A 19,790-nucleotide genomic window follows, 5' to 3' on the forward strand; every position below is an offset into this window, starting at 1 on the left:
CATTTGATTTAAAAAGCTTTGTTTGAATGTATTTGACTTTCATTTGATTCTAAAAGCTTTGTTGAAAGTGTTTGACTTTCATTTGACTCAATTAGCTTTGTTGATTGCATTTGACTTTCATTTGATTTAAAAAGCTTTGTTTAAATGTGTTTGACTTTCATTTGACTCAATTAGCATTGTGGAATACAATTAACTTTCATTTGATACAAAAAGCTTCGTTTGAATGTATTTGACTTTCATTTGACTCAATTAGCTTCGTTGAATGCATTTGACTTTCATTTGATTCAAAAAGCTTTATTAGAATGTGTTTGACTTTCATTTGACCCAATTAGCTTTGTTGAATGTGTTTGACTTTCATTTGACTCAATTAGCTTTGTTGAATGCATTTGACTTTCATTTGATTCAAAAAGCATTTTAGAATGTTGTTTGACTTTCATTTGAGTCAATTAGATTTGTTGAATGTGTTTGACTTTCTTTTGACTCAATTAGGATTGTGGAATGCATTTGACTTTCATTTAATTCAAAAAGCTTTGTTTGAATGTGTTTGACTTTCATTTGACTCAATTAGCTTTGTTGAATGTGTTTGACTTTCATTTGACTCAATTAGCATTGTGGAATGAAATTGACTTTCATTTGATTTAAAAAGCTTTGTTTGAATGTATTTGACTTTCATTTGATTCTAAAAGCTTTGTTGAAAGTGTTTGACTTTCATTTGACTCAATTAGCTTTGTTGATTACATTTGACTTTCATTTGATTTAAAAAGCTTTGTTTAAATTTGTTTGACTTTCATTTCACTCAATTAGCATTGTGGAATACAATTGACTTTCATTTGATACAAAAAGCTTTGTTTGAATGTATTTGACTTTCATTTGACTCAATTAGCTTCGTTGAATGCATTTGACTTTCATTTGATTCAAAAAGCTTTATTAGAATGTGTTTGACTTTCATTTGACCCAATTAGCTTTGTTGAATGTGTTTGACTTTCATTTGACTCAATTAGCTTCGTTGTATGCATTTGAGTTTCATTTGATTCAAAAAGCTTTATTAGAATCTGTTTGACTTTCATTTGACCCAATTAGCTTTGTTGAATGTGTTTGACTTTCATTTGACTCAATTAGCTTTGTTGAATGCATTTGACTTTCATTTGATTCAAAAAGCATTTTTGAATGTTGTTTGACTTTCATTAGAGTCAATTAGATTTGTTGAATGTGTTTGACTTTCATTTGACTCAATTAGAATTGTGGAATGCATTTGACTTTCATTTGATTCAAAAAGCTTTGTTTGAATGTGTTTGACTTTCATTTGACTCAATTAGCTTTGTTGAATGTGTTTGACTTTCATTTGACTCAATTAGCATTGTGGAATGCAATTGACTTTTATTTGATTTAAAAAGCTTTGTTTGAATGTATTTGACTTTCATTTGATTCTAAAAGTTTTGTTGAAAGTGTTTGACTTTCAATTGACTCAATCAGCTTTATGGAATGCATTTGACTTTCATTTGATTCAAAAAGAATTTTTGAATGTTGTTTGACTTTCATTTGACTCAATTAGCTTTGTTGAATGTGTTTGACTTTCACTTGACTCAATTAGCATTGTGGAATGCATATGACTTTCATTTGATTCTAAAAGCTTTGTTGAAAGTGTTTGACTTTCATTTGACTCAATTAGCTTCGTTGAATGCATTTGACTTTCCTTTGATTCAAAAAGCTTTATTAGAATGTGTTTGACTTTCATTTGACTCAATTAGCTTTTTTTAATGTGTTTAACTTTCATTTGACTTAATTAGCTGTGTTCAATGCATTTGACTTTCAGTTGATTCAAAAAGCTTTTTTGAATGTGTTTGACTTTCATTTGACTCAATGAGCTTTGTTGAATGTGTTTGAATACTTTCAAACAAAGCTTTTTGAATCAAATGAAAGTCAAATACTTTCAAACAAAGCTTTTTGAATCAAATGAATGTCAATTGCATTCCATAATGTTAATTGAGTCAAATGAAAGTCAAACACATTCAACAAAGCTAATTGAGTCAAATGAAAGTCAAACACATTCAAACAAAGCTTTTTGAATCAAATGAAAATCAAATGCATTCAACAAAGCTAATTGAGTCAAATGAAAGTCAAACACTTTCTACAAAGCTTTTAGATTCAAATGAAAGTCAAATACATTTAAACAAAGCTTTTTGAATCAAATGAAAGTCAATTGCATTCTACAATGCTAATTAAGTCAAATGAAAGTCAAACACATTCAACAAAGCTAATTGAGTCTAATGAAAGTCAAACACATTCAAAGAAAGCTTTTTTAATCAAATGAAAGTCAAATGTATTCAACAAAGCAAATTGAGTCAAATGAAAGTCAAAAACTTTCAACAAAGCTTTTAGAATCAAATGAAAGTCAAATACATTCAAATAAAGCATTTTGAATTAAATGAAAGTCAATTGCACTCCACAATGCTAATTGAAGCAAATGAATTTACATTCAACAAAGCTAATTGAGTCAAATGAAAGTCAAAAACATTCAAACAATGCTTTTAGAATAAAATGAAAGTCAAATGCATTGAACAAAGCTAATAGTCAAATGAAAGTCAAACACTTTCAACAAAGCTTTTAGAATCAAATGAAAGTGAAATACATTCAAACAAAGCTTCTTGAATCAAATGAAATTTAATTGCATTCCACAATGCTAATTGAGTCAAATGAAAGTCAAACACTTTCAACAAAGCTTTTAGAATCAAATGAAAGTTAAATACATTCAAAAAAGGCATTTTAAATCAAATGAAAGTCAATTGCATTCTACAATGCTAATTGAGTCAAATGAAAGTAAAATACATTCAACAAAGCTAATTGATTCAACGGCTATTTCACCAAATGCCACTGACAAATTTAAAAATTCATCAAATGCCATCGCACTTTTCAGAATTCACCAAATGCCACTCACAAATAGTAAAATGTCATGTCGTGCCATTAATGAGGTATGGACGTTAACTGTCCGTTACTAGGATTCTTAATTCACAAAATGCCACTGAGAAATTAATACTTTTCATGAAATGCAATTACTTTTGTAAATTATTCACAGTAACCCTCTAATCAAATTAGTACTAACGGCTAGTTTGTTTGAACATTTTTGAAAATTTTTTGGGGAAAAATAGCCGTTGGACCCCTTTTCTTGTATAAATATGAGACTAAGAACACACATTGCATCCCTCTACATGCATAATCATGAGTTTGCAATCAAACACATCGTCCTCCACACACGAGTATGCATATGTAAGAGTTCCAAACAAGTTTTGCGGTTGTGGTCGGAAATACGCAATTAGAAGTTCGGAGTCAACATCAAACCCTCAAAGGCTTTATTACAAGTGTGACTCATGTAATAGTTTCAAATGGTGTAAATTCCTCAAGCCGGAAGAAGCTCAAAGTAGGGGAAGTTGTTATGTTAGGGATGGATGGGGACATAGCGATTTGCATGATGAATTGAAGCAATTGAAGAAGAAAGTCAGGCAGCAGCAAAAAGTGCTCAATTTTATTATGAAAGTAGGAGTTGTTATGTTTGTAATAGTTGTGATTGTAATGATGAAGTGAACAATAATGTATTTATACTGAAATTAAATAAAGTGTTAATTTGAACATTTGTAGTATAATTCTTCATGTTGCAATCATGTTCATCCAAAAAATTAAACCCCCTTGCTGACATAAATCAGAATTTTTTCCAAAAAAGCGAAAAATTAGGTACATCACACATTGTAATATTAATGTTCAAAAATGTGGATATCATTAACAACTATGCTGTGCGTACAAAAGGGCAGGCTTTGGAGTTTAAGCAGCTTTCTTCGATCTCTTCTTGGTTTTTGAGGTGGTTGCTTCAGCCTCTGCATTGTTGTTGTTTGCTGTAGTTGTTGCTTCAGCTGCTGCATTGCTGTTGTTTGCTGCAGTTGTTGCTTCAGCTGCTGCATTCTTTGTCTGTGCTGCACATGTCAACTTGTTGTGGCCCAACTCTTTGCATAGACTGCACTTGGCTGTACTATGCCTCTTCCCTTTCCTTGCTTCATTTGCCCCCCTTTTTCTCTGCTTCTTTGGTTTGCCTGCAAATCTTTTCACTGGTGGTGGTAGTATGTCAGGGAGGTTGAATGAAGGCCATTGAGTATGGTCAGGCATTGGGTGCATATGCTCAGCATAAGTTCTTTTGTATGCCCTCCCTTTGAAATAAGGAGACACAAAATCCTCAGGTTGTAGCCTTTGGTGGTAAACAATGTTATCAGGATCGCGATCCGGATCGTAGGATCGTACGATCCTACGATCCTAATCTCATCAAACGACTTGGATCGTCCTTAAGATCGGTCATGCACAGAATCGGGCATAGGATCGTTGGGATCGTATAGGATCGGGTGGGATCGCGATCCTATGTCGATCCAACGATCCTACATTAAAGCTTAATTTGTGAAAATTTAGTCAGCCAAACATATTATGGGCTGGCCCATTAATATTCTAGCCTTAGGGATCCAAGATATCGTTATCTTATTCGTAAAAAAAACCCTTTTTATCACTTTTTCCTATCCATTTCACCGACATTCAAGATTCAATTCATTCAACTCCAAATCTCCATTTTACCATTATCTTATTCACGCAAATCGACACATGCATGATGCATAAACTCCATTTTTTTGCTCCAAGCTTGCAAAGGTATGTTCTTTTATTATGAAATTTTCAATTTTTCTTTATTTGCTTAGTAATTTAGGGATTGTTTTGGTAAATTTGCATGTTTTTGTTCGTTTTCTACTGTTATTCAATTTTGGGATTTTGTTTAGACTTCAGATTTTGTTAATTTAACTTTAGTTTTTAGAATTTATGTTAGGACTAGTAAATTATGTTGATAATCTAGAAATATTATTAAGTTTAAATTGATATTTGAAGATTGAAGTGCTCAATTTTTTTTCCTCAAATTGAAATTCCCTGTCTATATGTAGGTAGGTATTATTTATGCGACTCTGTTGAAATTGATCATTCGAACTTCAAATTATGTCAGCCTCAGCAAGCTCTGTTAAAAAAAAAAGGAAAAATTTTCCTGGTAGTAGGACTGACCCAGGCTGGGAACATGGTAGTGAGGTAGATAGTGAAACTAAGAAAGTAAGATGTAACTATTGTGGTGTTGTGCGTGCTGGTGGTGTTTATAGGCTTAAACATCACCTTGCTGGGACTGGTTGTAATGTTGAAAGATGTTTGCAAGTTCCGGATGATGTGAAACATAAATTTAGAGACCTATTACAAGCTAGTGCAGAACAATCTAGTAGAAAAAAGAAAAAATTCAATGATATAGGTGAGGATGATGATAATCATGAATATCAACAAAGTAATAATTTGAACAAGAGGGGGGGAATGGATGCTTTTGTGAGTAGAAGCAAACCTGGAGTACAAACAACACTTAATCAGAAATATAAAAAGGAAGAAAGAGAAGAAGTTTGTCAACAAATAGCTCGTTTTTTTTACACTAGTGCGATTCCATTCAATGCCGTTAACAATCCTGAATTTCCTATCATGGTTGAAAAAATCGCAAAGTATGGGATTGGACTTAAACCACCAAGCTATCATGAAATAAGGGTGAGATTTTTGAGTAAAGAAGTGAAAAATGTAGTGACCATGCTTGAGGAGTTCAAAGAAGAATGGAAAAAAACAGGTTGCACCATTATGTCAGATGGATGGAGTGATAGAAAAAGACGCTCCATTTGTAATTTCTTAGTGAATAGCCCTAAGGGGTCTGTGTTCCTATCTTCAATTGATACATCTGAGATCTCTAAAACAGCTGACAAAGTTCTTGAAATGTTGGATGCGGTTGTAGAAAAGGTTGGTGAAGAGAATGTTGTTCAAGTTGTCACAGATAATGCTGCAAACTACAAAGCTGCTGGAGAAAAATTGATGGAGAAAAGGACTAAATTATTTTGGACGCCATGTGCTGCTCACTGTATTGATCTAATGCTGGAGGATTTTGATAAGAAGATTAAGGTCCATAGTGCTACCATCGCTAAGGCTAGGAAGATAACAACTTACATATACTCTAGAACCATACTCCTCACTTGGATGAAAGAGTTTACCAAAGATAGAGAGCTTATTAGACCTGGTATCACGCGATTTGCTACATCTTACCTGACATTGAGGTGCTTAAATGAGCATAAAGGATCATTACTTGCTTTGTTTTCATCTAATAAATGGACATCAAGTAAGTTTTCTAAATCTGTTGAAGGGAAAAAAGTTCAAAGAATTATCTTGGATACCAGGGGATTTTGGCAGAGTGTTATAATGTGTTTGAAAGCAGCATTGCCACTTGTAAAAGTTTTACGAATGGTAGATTCCGATGAGAACCCAGCTATGGGATTTATCTATGCAGCTATGGCCCAAGCTAAAAACCAAATCAAGGAGAATTTTAACAATGTTGAAAGAAAGTAAGCTGTTAAGCATATAATTTATTTTGTTTTATGTTGTTACTTGTTAGAACATAATTATAGATATATACTTGCGTATAATCTTTTTCTTATAATGTAGCTATAAACCAATCTTGGATATCATTGATGAGCGTTGGGAGGATCAACTTCATAGGCCCCTCCATGCAGCAGCTTATTTTTTAAATCCACAATTTCAATATAAGCCTGATTTTCAAGCCAATGCTGACATTAAAATAGGCTTATATAATTGTCTTCAAAGAATGGTTTCTGATCCGGACGAAAGAATGATGATTGATTTACAAATGGATGCCTTTAAAAATGCCAGAGGGCTTTTTGGGTTGCCTACTGCTGTGATGACAAGAACAAAAAAAACTCCAGGTTTGGATTTTGGGTATAAAATTACATCTTATTTTTTATTACAACAAATCGAATACTAACATACTATTCTGAATGTGCCTTAATTCATAAAGCTGACTGGTGGGATTCATATGGGGATGAATGTCCAGAGCTTACAAACTTTGCCATAAGAATTTTAAGCCTCACTTGTAGTTCCTCGGGTTGTGAACGAAATTGGAGTGCATTTGAAATGGTAAAACTACTATCTAATTTTTTTTTTTACTTTATATTATACAAATTTGGGTCATTTGATGTCTTCTAAATTTTTTTTCTATATGTAATTTAAACAGGTTCATACAAAGAAAAGAAATCGATTACATCAACAAAAAATGAACGATTTAGTTTTTGTGATGTATAATTTGAAATTGAAGCGAAGGCATGAGAAACGAGCAAGCAAGTCAATCACAGAACCAATAGTTTTGGAAGAGTTGCCGTCTGATGATGAGTGGATAGCAGAGGAAGAAGAACCTGTTCTTCCAACAAATGATGCATGGTTCACTAATCTTGATAGAGCAGCAAGGAGGATTGCTAGAGAAGTTACAAGAAATGGAGATGAAAATCATGAAGACCATGATGGTGAGCTTTTTATTTTCCTTTTCATTCATATTCATTACTTATAAAAATCTTATCTTCTCCTATTTCACCTTTTTAATTATTTTTGCCACATATTGTGTAGATGAAATCGTTGAAGTAACAAATTTGACCGACAATGATGATGACATTGCAGCAACTTATATGGGCTCAAATGAATTTAATGATGATGACGATTTTGGTGATGGCAACAACTTTGAAAATGAGCCAACTAGTACAGGAGAAACTAATGTTAGAAGTGATGATGTTGAGTATGGCAATTTGAGTTTTGGATATGATGATTGATGAATATACTTTAATTAAAACTAAGATTTTTGTAATTAAAACTATTTTATGTCATTATGTGTATTATTTTGTCATTGAAGTATTGAACTCATAACTATTGCCTTGTTCTCAAGATTTTTATGTACAAATTTATTGAGAAAGATGTCGAAATATTCGCTATAATTAGCTTTTTAATGAAGTATCGCCTTTTCAATGAGTAAATCACTAAGTATTAGCATTATTAGTGTTGTTTTTACATAAAATATGATCCCACAACAATTTTATACATCTACTATGTCTTAGAATTGAAAATTGGTAGGATCGTGCGATCCTACGATCCGATCCCACGATCCGATCCTGCTAGGCCTTTCCGATCCAACTTAGAATCCCGATCCTGAAAACATTGGTGGTAAATCACCCTTAGAACATGCTTGCATGGGATCCCTGAATGCTGCCACTTCCCACATCCACATGTTCCAGCTCCTAGCTTGATAGGAAAGTAGACATGTTGATCCCTCACCTCAAACTCATCACCACCACATGCTGTTGCATAGCAGAACCTGGACTCATCAGATCTTGTTTGCAGGATCTTGGTTGCATAGTCAGTGAGCTCTCCATCTCCCATGGATGTTGCTTTATCAAACCTCGGAGCCATCCTCTTCATACACCAATGCCTTATAGCTGCATATTAGAATACAAATTAGTAAATCAACACAGATAATATGGCTTAATCAAACTGGTACAACAAAGGAGTTGAGTGGGTAGATAACATTCAAGAAGTTTCAAAACTGGTAGATCTCTGTATGGTTGGGTGCATGAGTTGAATGATTCTACAAAATTGGTTGTGTTATGATCACAGCAGAGAGCTGTGTCAAATTGATGCCTTGACCAAACCTCAGTTGTGCTGTTCAGGTACTCAACAGCCTTTGGATTGTAGGCAGATATCTTGTCCATAGCTTTATTGAACACATATGTGTTATAAGCATCAGCAGCAACCCAGAATAGCTTGTGAAAAGCTGTTCCACTGTACCCTTTTGTTTTGCAATTGCTGTACAAGTGCTGACAGCAGATTCTTCTACTAGCTCTGGGGAATGCTTCCTTAATTGCTGCATCAACTCCCTGCATATGCATATGACAAGTTAATAAGCTGGAATGTATTCACTCCAAGAAACAAAGTATTTACACAAATATAACCTTTACCTTCATCCTGTCTGAAATAAATGTCCAATCATCTTTGTTACATCCCTCCTTTTGAAAGAGACATTTCAAATTCCTCATGAAATAACCCCAAGTATCAACACTCTCTGTACTCACTATGCCATAAGCAATGACAAAGATCTCATTGTTCCCATCAATCCCTACTGCAGATAACAATATGCCTTTGTAATATCCACTTAGATGAGCCCCATCAATGCCTATAAATGGCCTGCAGCCACCAAAAAACCCTCTAACTTGGGCCCCAAAAGAGAAAAAGCATGCCTTGAACCTAGGTTGGACATTTGCAGAAAGTTGTGTCCATGTAACTAGAGCATAACTCCCTGGATTGGTTTGTTTCAGCATCTCAGCATACCTAGGTAGGAGACTATAAGCTTCACCAAAACCACCATGTATCATCTCCTTGGCAATGGCTTTAACCTTTTAAAACAACCCTTTTCTTAACTTGAATTCTGTACCTTTCCATATAGATTTTTTGAAGAGACTCAACAGGAATGTTAGGATTGGCTTGAATATCAGATTGCAGATGTCTGCATAGCCAATCACAACTTACTATAGGGTTGATCTCAAGCCTGCCACAAGTTGCATGCTCCCCTGTTAATGTCTTGATTGCCCAACTGATTTTGTCAGCCATGGTTGATGCATGAATTCTCCAGTTGCAACCATCTATAGCACATCTTGCTATAAACCTGGTAGGGTCACTCTTCTCAACAAATACTCCAAAACCTTCTTGCACACAAAAATCCTTAAACACTTCAGTGAATGACTCTTTATCTGCAAAAATCAACCATGGCTCAAGTTTAATACTACCAAATTCACAATCTCTCCAAACCTTCCCATTCTTGTATGTCTTATCCATTGCCTGGGTTCCATCAAGGTAATCTTCAAATTCTTTGGGTGGGATGTCATCATACAAACATTGTACTTCTTCCTCATCTTCTCTGAAGTCAGCAAGATCCAATTCATCATCAAGTTGTTCACTGCCAGATTGAATGTAATCTGAATCCTCAATGTCATCATCATCAGAGCTCTCATCCTCATTGCTTTCAACCCCAATTGGTGCCTTCTTCTGTCTTTCAGATCTCCTTAAGCTCACACCTTCCACATTACTCCCCCCAGCAACCTTTTTTCCACAACTCTTTTTTGTTCTAAATCCTGGTGGCCTTGATCTACCAATTTTTTTGGGTTTACCAGGGATAGAAGTAGCTGCTTCTGATGTTTGATTCACATCAGTTTGATTCACATCAGTTTGTGGTGGAGGTGACTCTGCTTGGTGAGGTGGTGATCTTGGTTGTGGTCCAGGTGAATGAGGTGGTTCAGGTGAATGTGGTGGTGGTGTTGAATGAGGTGCTGGGGTTGTTTGGTGTGGTGAGGCTGCTTGTGTTGGTGATGTTGGTTGAGTTGGTGATGTTGGCTGAGCTGGTGATGTTGGTTGAGCTGGTGAGGTTGTTTGAGGTGGTGGCTTTTTTTTGGGTGTTCTCTTCCTTTTCCTTGGGGTCATTTTCTTCCTCACAACTGAGCTTTTGGGTTGGTTGAGAGGAGAAGGAGGTTGACAGTGTTTAACTAGGGTAGATGGTTGAGTACTTTGCTCAGGCTCAGGCTGAGATTGCCCAGGGAAAACCTCATCTGCTAATGGAGTCTCAAACACTCTTACATACTCATCCTCACCCCCATCCACATTAGCTACAGGAACCTCAACTGCAACTTTAAACCTTTCAAGTTCCTCCAACTCTCTCTCAGCCTGGGCCTTTTCAGCTTCTAACCTAGCCTTCTCAGCCATGGCCTTAATCCTTTTCTGCCAGCTACTCTCAGCATCCTTAAACACTTGACTAGGACTTTCTTTTTCCTCTAAAAAGATTACTATAGTTTCATTATGTCCAAACCACTCCCACATTTTCAGCATATCCTTATCAGAACACAACTCCAATTTCCTATTAGTTCTAGGTGGAAATACATACAAACTAAAGTACTTTGGAAGTATCACATTTTGCTTAACAGAGTCCTCAAACATAAACTCAAACAAGTCCATTAAACTTGTTCTGTCTGTATCATCAATCAATACATCAAACCCCTGATCTCTATAATGGACATCAAGCCACAATCTACTCATCCTATAAACAACAAAATACAGAGACATTACTATACTGAACATCAACACATATGATTCATATCAACAAGCACATACCACACCCTAACATACCAGTACACAAAATTGCGAAATCCACAATTCAAACACCTCACAATCACACAGCATAAAAATGTCCAATCCATACCAACAAATAACTATTTTAATATGAAATTTAGCATCAATTCACACATGCAATTCAAGTAATCGCATTTAACATGATTGTTTCAGAAAAACCCTAACCCTAACTCAGTTTTCACAAAAATTGCCAGATTCAAAACGCGAATGGAAAAGCGAAACAGCGATTATTACCTTGATTGCTATGTCGAACACCCCAAACTCAAATTCAAGAGCTTTTTGCTTCTACTTCCTCCCCTACTTGTCAGTACTGATCAACTGGTTCGCACAACTCAAATCGCATAAAAAGATTCGATTTTTAGGAGTTATTGTTCAAGTGATAACGAAATCTACTAGTTTGATTATGGATTTCAGAGTTTGAATGAGGGTGGAAGTTCGAAGAACAGAGAAGAAGAATGATGGAGGTTTTTTTTTTTGATCGAAATTGAAGAAGTCAGAGAGTCAATGCCCATTAACGCGCCATTAACCCCACATAAGGGTATAATTGTCAATTTGCATTAACAGACAATTAACGTCCAGACCTCATTAATGGCACGACATGAAATTTTACTATTTGTGAGTGGCATTTGGTGAATTCTGAAAAGTGTGATGGCATTTGATGAATTTTTAAATTTGTTAGTGGCATTTGGTGAAATAGCCGTTGATTCAAATGAAAGTCAAACACATTCAAACAAAGCTTTTCGAATCAAATAAAAGTCAAATGCATTTAAAAAAGATAATTGAGTCAAATACATTCAAACAAAGCTTTTTGAATCAAATGAAAGTCAATTGCATTCCACAATGCAAATTGAAGCAAATGAAAGTCAAACACATTCAACAAAGCTTTTAGAATCAAATGAAAGTCAAATACATTCAAATAAAGCTTTTTGAATCAAATGAAAGTCAATTGCATTCCACAATGCTAATTGAGTAAAATGAAAGTCAAACACATACAAACAAAGCTTTTTAAATCAAATGAAAGTCAAATGCATTCAACAAAGCCTTTAGAATCAAATGAAAGTCAAATACATTCAAAAAACGTTTTTTGAATCAAATGAAAGTCAATTGCATTCCACAATGCTAATTGAGTCAAATGAAAGTCAAACACATTCAACAAAGCTAATTGAGTCTAATGAAATTCAAATACATTCAAATAAAGCATTTTAAATCAAATGAAAGTCAAATGCATTCAACAAAGCTAATTAAGTCAAATGAAAGTCAAACACTTTCAACAAAGCTTTTAGAATCAAATGAAAGTCTAATACATTCAAACAAAGCTTTTTGAATCAAATGAAAGTAAATTCCATTTCACAATGCTAATTGAAGCATATGAAAGTTAAACACATTCAACAAAGCTAATTGAGTCTAATGAAAGTCATACACATTCAAACAAAGCTTTTTGAATCAAATGAAAGTCAAATTCATTCAACAAAGATAATTGAGTCAAATGAAAGTCAAACACTTTCAACAAAGCTTTTAGAATCAAATGAAAGTCAAATACATTCAAACAAAGCATTTTGAATCAAATGAAAGTCAATTGCATTCCACAATGATAATTGAACCAAATGAAAGTCAAACACATTCAGCAAAGCTTATTGAGTCAAATGAAAGTCAAACACATTCAAACAAAGCTTATAGAATCAAATGAAAGTTAATGCATTCAACAAAGTTAATTGAGTCAAATGAAAGTCAAACACTTTCAACAAAGCTTTTAGAATCAAATGAAAGTGAAATACATTCAAACAAAGCTTCTTGAATCAAATGAAATTTAATTGCATTCCACAATGCTAATTAAGTCAAATGAAAGTCAAACACTTTCAACAAAGCTTTTAGAATCAAATGAAAGTTAAATACATTCAAAAAAAGCTTTTTGAATCAACAGAAAGTCAATTGCATTCTGCAATGCTAATTGAGTCAAATGAAAGTAAAATACATTTAACAAAGCTAATTGAGTCAAATGAAAGTCAAACACATTCAAACAAAGCTTTTCGAATCAAATTAAAGTTAAATGCATTTAAAAATGCTAATTGAGTCAAATACATTCAAACAAAGCTTTTTGAATCAAATGAAAGTCAATTGCATTCCACAATGCAAATTGAAGCAATTGAAAGTCAAAAACATTCAACAAAGCTAATTGAGATAAATGAAAGTCAAACACATTAAAACAAAGCTTTTAAAATCAAATGAAAGTCAAATACATTCAAACAAAGCTTTTTGAATTAAATGAAAGTCACTTGCATTCCACAATGCTAATTGAGTCAAATGAAAGTCAAAAACATTCAACAAAGCTAATTAAGTCAAATGAAAGTCAAACACTTTCAAACAAAGCACTTTGAATCAAATGAAAGTCAAATGCATTCAACAAAGCTAATTGAGTCAAATGAAAGTCAAACATTTTCAACAAAGCTTTTAGAATCAAATGTAAGTCAAATACATTCAAACAAAGCTTTTTGAATCAAATGAAAGTCAATTGCATTCCACAATGCTAATTGAGTCAAATGAAAGTTAAACACATTCAACAAAGCTAATTGAGTCGAATGAAAGTCAAACACATTCAAACAAAGCTTTTAGAATAAAATGAAAGTCAAATACATTCAAACAAAGTTTTTTGAATCAAATGAAAGTCAATTGCATTCCATAATGCTAATTGAGTCAAATGAAAGTCAAACGCATTCAAACAAAGTTTTTTGAATCAAATGAAAGTCAAATGTATTCAACAAAGCTAATTAAGTCAAATGAAAGTCAAACACATTTAACAAAGCTTTTAGAATCAAATGAAAGTCAAATACATTCAAACAAAGCTTTTTGAATCAAATGAAAGTCAAACACTTTGAACAAAGCTTTTCGAATCAAATGAAAGTCAAATACATTCAAACAAAGCTTTTTGAATCAAATGAAAGTCAATTGCATCCTCAATGCTAATTGAGTCAAATGAAAGTACAACACATTCAACAAAGCTAATTGAGACAAACGAAAGTTAAACACACTCAAACAAACTTTTTAAATCAAATGAAAGTAAAATGTATTCAACAAAGCTAATTGAGTCAAATGAAAGTCAAACACTTTCAACAAAGCTTTTAGAATCAAATGAAAGTCAAATACAATCAAACAATGCTTTTTTTAATCAAATGAAAGTCAATTGCATTCCACAATGCTAATTGAGTCAAATCAAAGTCAAACACATTTACCAAAGCTAATTGAGTCAAATAAAAGTCAAACACAATTAAACAAAGCTTTTTTAATCAAATGAAATTAAAATGCATTCAACAAAGCTAATTGAGTCAAATGAAAGTCAAACACTTTCAACACAGCTTTTAGAATCAAATGAAAGTCAAATACATTCAAAAAATGTATTTTTTAATCAATTGAAAGTCAAATGCATTTCACAATGCTAATTGAGTCAAATGAAAGTCAAAGACATTCAAACAATGCTTATAGAATCAAATGAAAGTCAATGCATTCAACAAAGTTAATTGAGTGTAATGAAAGTCAAACACTTTCAACATAACTTTTAGAATGAAATGAAAGTCAAATACATTCAAACAATGCTTTTTTTAATCAAATGAAAGTCAATTGCATTCCACAATGCTAATTGAGTCAAATGAAAGTCAAACACATTCAACAAAGCTAATTGAGTCAAATGAAAGTCAAACACACTCAAACAAAGCTTTTAGAATCAAATGAAAGTTAAATACATTCAACCAAAGTTTTTTGAATCCAATGAAAGTCAATTGCATTCCACAATGCTAATTGAGTCAAATGAAAGTCAAACGCATTCAAACAAAGCTTTTTGAATCAAATGAAAGTCAAATGTATTCAACAAAGCTAATGAAGTCAAATGAAAGTCAAACACATTTAACAAAGCTTTTAGAATCAAATGAAAGTCAAATACATTCAAACAAAGCTTTTTGAATCAAATGAAAGTCAAACACTTTGAACAAAGCTTTTCGAATCAAATGAAAGTCAAATACATTCAAACAAAGCTTTTTGAATCAAATGAAAGTCAATTGCATTCACAATGCTAATTGATTCAAATGAAAGTCAAACACATTCAACAAAGCTAATTGAGTCAAACGTAAGTTAAACACACTCAAACAAAGCTTTTTGAATCAAATGAAAGTAAAATGCATTCAACAAAGCTAATTGAATCAAATGAAAGTCAAACACTTTCAACAAAGCTTTTAGAATCAAATGAAAGTCAAATACATTCAAACAATGCTTTTTTTAATAAAATGAAAGTCAATTGCATTCCACAATGCTAATTGAGTCATATGAAAGTTAAACACATTTACCAAAGGTAATTGAGTCAAATCAAAGTCAAACACATTAAAACAAAGCTTTTTTAATCAAATAAAATTAAAATGCATTCAACAAAGCTAATTGAGTCAAATGAAAGTCAAACACTTTCAACAAAGATTTTAGAATCAAATGAAAGTCAAATACATTCAAACAATGCTTTTTTTAATCAAATGAAAGTCAATTGCATTCCACAATTCTAATTGAGTCAAATGAAAGTCAAACACATTTACCAAAGCTAATTGAGTCAAATAAAAGTCAAACACATTCAAACAAAGCTTTTTTAATCAAATGAAATTAAAATGCATTCAACAAAGCTAATTGAGTCAAATGAAAGTCCAATACATTCAAACAATGCTTTTTTTAATAAAATGAAAGTCACTTGCATTCCACAATGCTAATTGAGTCAAATGAAAGTCAAAAACATTCAACAAAGCTAATTAAGTCAAATGAAAGTCAAACACTTTCAAACAAAGCACTTTGAATCAAATGAAAGTCAAATGCATTCAACAAAGCTAATTGAGTCAAATGAAAGTCAAACATTTTCAACAAAGCTTTTAGAATCAAATGTAAGTCAAATACATTCAAACAAAGCTTTTTGAATCAAATGAAAGTCAATTGCATTCCACAATGCTAATTGAGTCAAATGAAAGTTAAACACATTCAACAAAGCTAATTGAGTCGAATGAAAGTCAAACACATTCAAACAAAGCTTTTAGAATAAAATGAAAGTCAAATACATTCAAACAAAGTTTTTTGAATCAAATGAAAGTCAATTGCATTCCATAATGCTAATTGAGTCAAATGAAAGTCAAACGCATTCAAACAAAGTTTTTTGAATCAAATGAAAGTCAAATGTATTCAACAAAGCTAATTAAGTCAAATGAAAGTCAAACACATTTAACAAAGCTTTTAGAATCAAATGAAAGTCAAATACATTCAAACAAAGCTTTTTGAATAAAATGAAAGTCAAACACTTTGAACAAAGCTTTTCGAATCAAATGAAAGTCAAATACATTCAAACAAAGCTTTTTGAATCAAATGAAAGTCAATTGCATCCTCAATGCTAATTGAGTCAAATGAAAGTACAACACATTCAACAAAGCTAATTGAGACAAACGAAAGTTAAACACACTCAAACAAACTTTTTAAATCAAATGAAAGTAAAATGTATTCAACAAAGCTAATTGAGTCAAATGAAAGTCAAACACTTTCAACAAAGCTTTTAGAATCAAATGAAAGTCAAATACATTCAAACAATGCTTTTTTTAATCAAATGAAAGTCAATTGCATTCCACAATGCTAATTGAGTCAAATGAAAGTCAAACACATTTACAGAAGCTAATTGAGTCAAATAAAAGTCAAACACATTCAAACAAAGCTTTTTTAATCAAATGAAATTAAAATGCATTCAACAAAGCTAATTGAGTCAAATGAAAGTCAAATACATTCAAACAATTATTTTTTTAATCAAATAAAAGTCAAATCCATTTCACAATGCTAATTGAGTCAAATGAAAGTCAAACACATTCACCAAAGCTAATTGAGTCAAATGAAAGTCAAAGACATTCAAACAAAGCTTTTTGAATCAAATGAAATTAAAATGCAATCAACAAAGCTAATTGAGTCCAATGAAAGTCAAACACTTTCAACAAAACTTTTAAAATCAAATGAAAATCAAATACATTCAAACAATGCTTTTTTTAATCAAATGAAAGTCAATTGCATTCCACAATGCTAATTGAGTCAAATGAAAGTCAAACACATTCAACAAAGCTAATTGAGTCAAATGAAAGTCAAACACACTCAAACAAATCTTTAACAATCAAATGAAAGTTAAATACATTCAACCAAAGTTTTTTGAATCAAATGAAAGTCTATTGCATTCCACAATGCTAATTGAGTCAAATGAAAGTCAAACGCATTCAAACAAAGCTTTTTGAATCAAATGAAAGTCAAATGTATTCAACAAAGCTAATGAAGTCAAATGAAAGTCAAACACATTTAACAAAGCTTTTAGAATCAAATGAAAGTCAAATACATTCAAACAAAGCTTTTTGAATCAAATGAAAGTCAAACACTTTAAACAAAGCTTTTCGAATCAAATGAAAGTCAAATACATTCAAACAAAGCTTTTTGAATCAAATGAAAGTCAATTGCATTCACAATGCTAATTGAGTCAAATGAAAGTCAAACACATTCAACAAAACTAATTGAGTCAAACGAAAGTTAAACACACTCAAACAAAATTTTTAAATCAAATGAAAGTAAAATGTATTCAACAAAGCTAATTGAGTCAAATGAAAGTCAAACACTTTCAACAAAGCTTTTAGAATCAAATGAAAGTCAAATACATTCAAACAATGCTTTTTTTAATCAAATGAAATTCAATTGCATTCCACAATGCTAATTAAGTCAAATGAAAGTCAAACACATTTACCAAAGCTAATTGAGTCAAATAAAAGTTAAACACAATGAAACAAAGCTTTTTTAATCAAATGAAATTAAAATGCATTCAACAAAGCTAAATGAGTCAAATGAAAGTCAAACACTTTCAACACAGCTTTTAGAATCAAATGAAAGTCAAATACATTCATAAAATGTATTTTTTAATCAATTGAAAGTCAAATGCATTTCACAATGCTAATTGAGTCAAATGAAAGTCAAAGACATTCAAACAAAGCTTTTTGAATCAAATGTAATTAAAATGCATTCAACAAAGCTAATTGAGTGTAATGAAAGTCAAACACTTTCAACATAACTTTTAGAATCAAATGAAAGTCAAATACATTCAAACAATGCTTTTTTTAATCAAATGAAAGTCTATTGCATTCCACAATGCTAATTGAGTCAAATGAAAGTCAAACACATTCAACAAAGCTAATTGAGTAAAATGAAAGTCAAACACACTCAAACAAAGCTTTTAGAATCAAATGAAAGTTAAATACATTCAACCAAAGTTTTTTGAATCCAATGAAAGTCAATTGCATTCCACAATGCTAATTGAGTCAAATGAAAGTCAAACGCATTCAAACAAAGCTTTTTGAATCAAATGAAAGTCAAATGTATTCAACAAAGCTAATGAAGTCAAATAAAAGTCAAACACATTTAACAAAGCTTTTAGAATCAAATGAAAGTCAAATACATTTAAACAAAGCTTTTTGAATCAAATGAAAGTCAAACACTTTGAACAAAGCTTTTCGAATCAAATGAAAGTCAAATACATTCAAACAAAGCTTTTTGAATCAAATGAAAGTCAATTGCATTCAAAATGCTAATTGATTCAAATGAAAGTCAAACACATTCAACAAAGCTAATTGAGTCAAACGTAAGTTAAACACACTCAAACAAAGCTTTTTGAATCAAATAAAAGTAAAATGCATTCAACAAAGCTAATTGAGTCAAATGAAAGTCAAACACTTTCAACAAATCTTTTAGAATCAAATGAAAGTCAAATACATTCAAACAATGCTTTTTTTAATAAAATGAAAGTCAATTGCATTCCACAATGCTAATTGAGTCATATGAAAGTTAAACACATTTACCAAAGCTAATTGAGTCAAATCAAAGTCAAACACATTAAAACAAAGCTTTTTTAATCAAATGAAATTAAAATGCATTCAACAAAGCTAATTGAGTCAAATGAAAGTCAAACACTTTCAACAAAGCTTTTAGAATCAAATGAAAGTCAAATACATTCAAACAATGCTTTTTTTAATCAAATGAAAGTCAATTGCATTCCACAATGCTAATTGAGTCAAATGAAAGTCAAACACATTTACAGAAGCTAATTGAGTCAAATAAAAGTCAAACACATTCAAACAAAGCTTTTTTAATCAAATGAAATTAAAATGCATTCAACAAAGCTAATTGAGTCAAATGAAAGTCAAATACATTCAAACAATTATTTTTTTAATCAAATAAAAGTCAAATCCATTTCACAATGCTAATTGAGTCAAATGAAAGTCAAACACATTCACCAAAGCTAATTGAGTCAAATGAAAGTAAAAGACATTCAAACAAAGCTTTTTGAATCAAATGAAATTAAAATGCAATCAACAAAGCTAATTGAGTCCAATGAAAGTCAAACACTTTCAACAAAACTTTTAAAATCAAATGAAAATCAAATACATTCAAACAATGCTTTTTTTAATCAAATGAAAGTCAATTGCAGTCCACAATGCTAATTGAGTCAAATGAAAGTCAAACACATTCAACAAAGCTAATTGAGTCAAATGAAAGTCAAACACACTCAAACAAATCTTTAACAATCAAATGAAAGTTAAATACATTCAACCAAAGTTTTTTGAATCAAATGAAAGTCAATTGCATTCCACAATGCTAATTGAGTCAAA

At 31.9% G+C, this 19,790-nt stretch overlaps 2 protein-coding genes across 2 annotated transcripts; both read left to right on the plus strand.

The window, feature by feature from the left end:
• The first annotated feature begins 5,013 nt into the window (after positions 1–5,013).
• Positions 5,014–6,958, plus strand: LOC145600570 (uncharacterized). The gene is made up of 3 exons (XM_081656452.1): positions 5,014–6,431; positions 6,532–6,781; positions 6,902–6,958. The coding sequence occupies exons 1-3, from the start codon at positions 5,014–5,016 to the stop codon at positions 6,956–6,958; spliced, it is 1,725 nt and encodes a 574-aa protein (XP_081512578.1).
• Positions 6,959–7,085: 127 nt separating this feature from the next.
• LOC145600172 (uncharacterized) lies at positions 7,086–7,777 on the plus strand. Its single transcript, XM_081656070.1, has 2 exons — positions 7,086–7,403; positions 7,504–7,777. Exons 1-2 carry the CDS (start codon positions 7,157–7,159, stop codon positions 7,701–7,703), a joined length of 447 nt encoding a protein of 148 aa, XP_081512196.1. The 5' UTR covers positions 7,086–7,156; the 3' UTR covers positions 7,704–7,777.
• Positions 7,778–19,790: the final 12,013 nt, after the last annotated feature.

The sequence above is a fragment of the Chenopodium album genome, chromosome 21 (genome assembly GCF_948465745.1).
Source record: "Chenopodium album chromosome 21, dcCheAlbu1.1, whole genome shotgun sequence".
Lineage (NCBI taxonomy): Eukaryota > Viridiplantae > Streptophyta > Magnoliopsida > Caryophyllales > Amaranthaceae > Chenopodium > Chenopodium album.

Excerpts from the sequence above, each read along its gene's own strand:
- LOC145600570 (XM_081656452.1), top strand. The coding sequence starts at position 5,014 with ATGTCAGCCTCAGCAAGCTCTGTTAAAAAAAAAAGGAAAAATTTTCCT. Across the intron at positions 6,432-6,531 it reads TTTAACAATGTTGAAAGAAA|CTATAAACCAATCTTGGATA; the intron begins GTAAGCTGTTAA and ends CTTATAATGTAG. Across the intron at positions 6,782-6,901 it reads TTTTTGGGTTGCCTACTGCT|CTGACTGGTGGGATTCATAT; the intron begins GTGATGACAAGA and ends TAATTCATAAAG.
- LOC145600172 (XM_081656070.1), top strand. The coding sequence starts at position 7,157 with ATGAACGATTTAGTTTTTGTGATGTATAATTTGAAATTGAAGCGAAGG. Across the intron at positions 7,404-7,503 it reads AAATCATGAAGACCATGATG|ATGAAATCGTTGAAGTAACA; the intron begins GTGAGCTTTTTA and ends CATATTGTGTAG.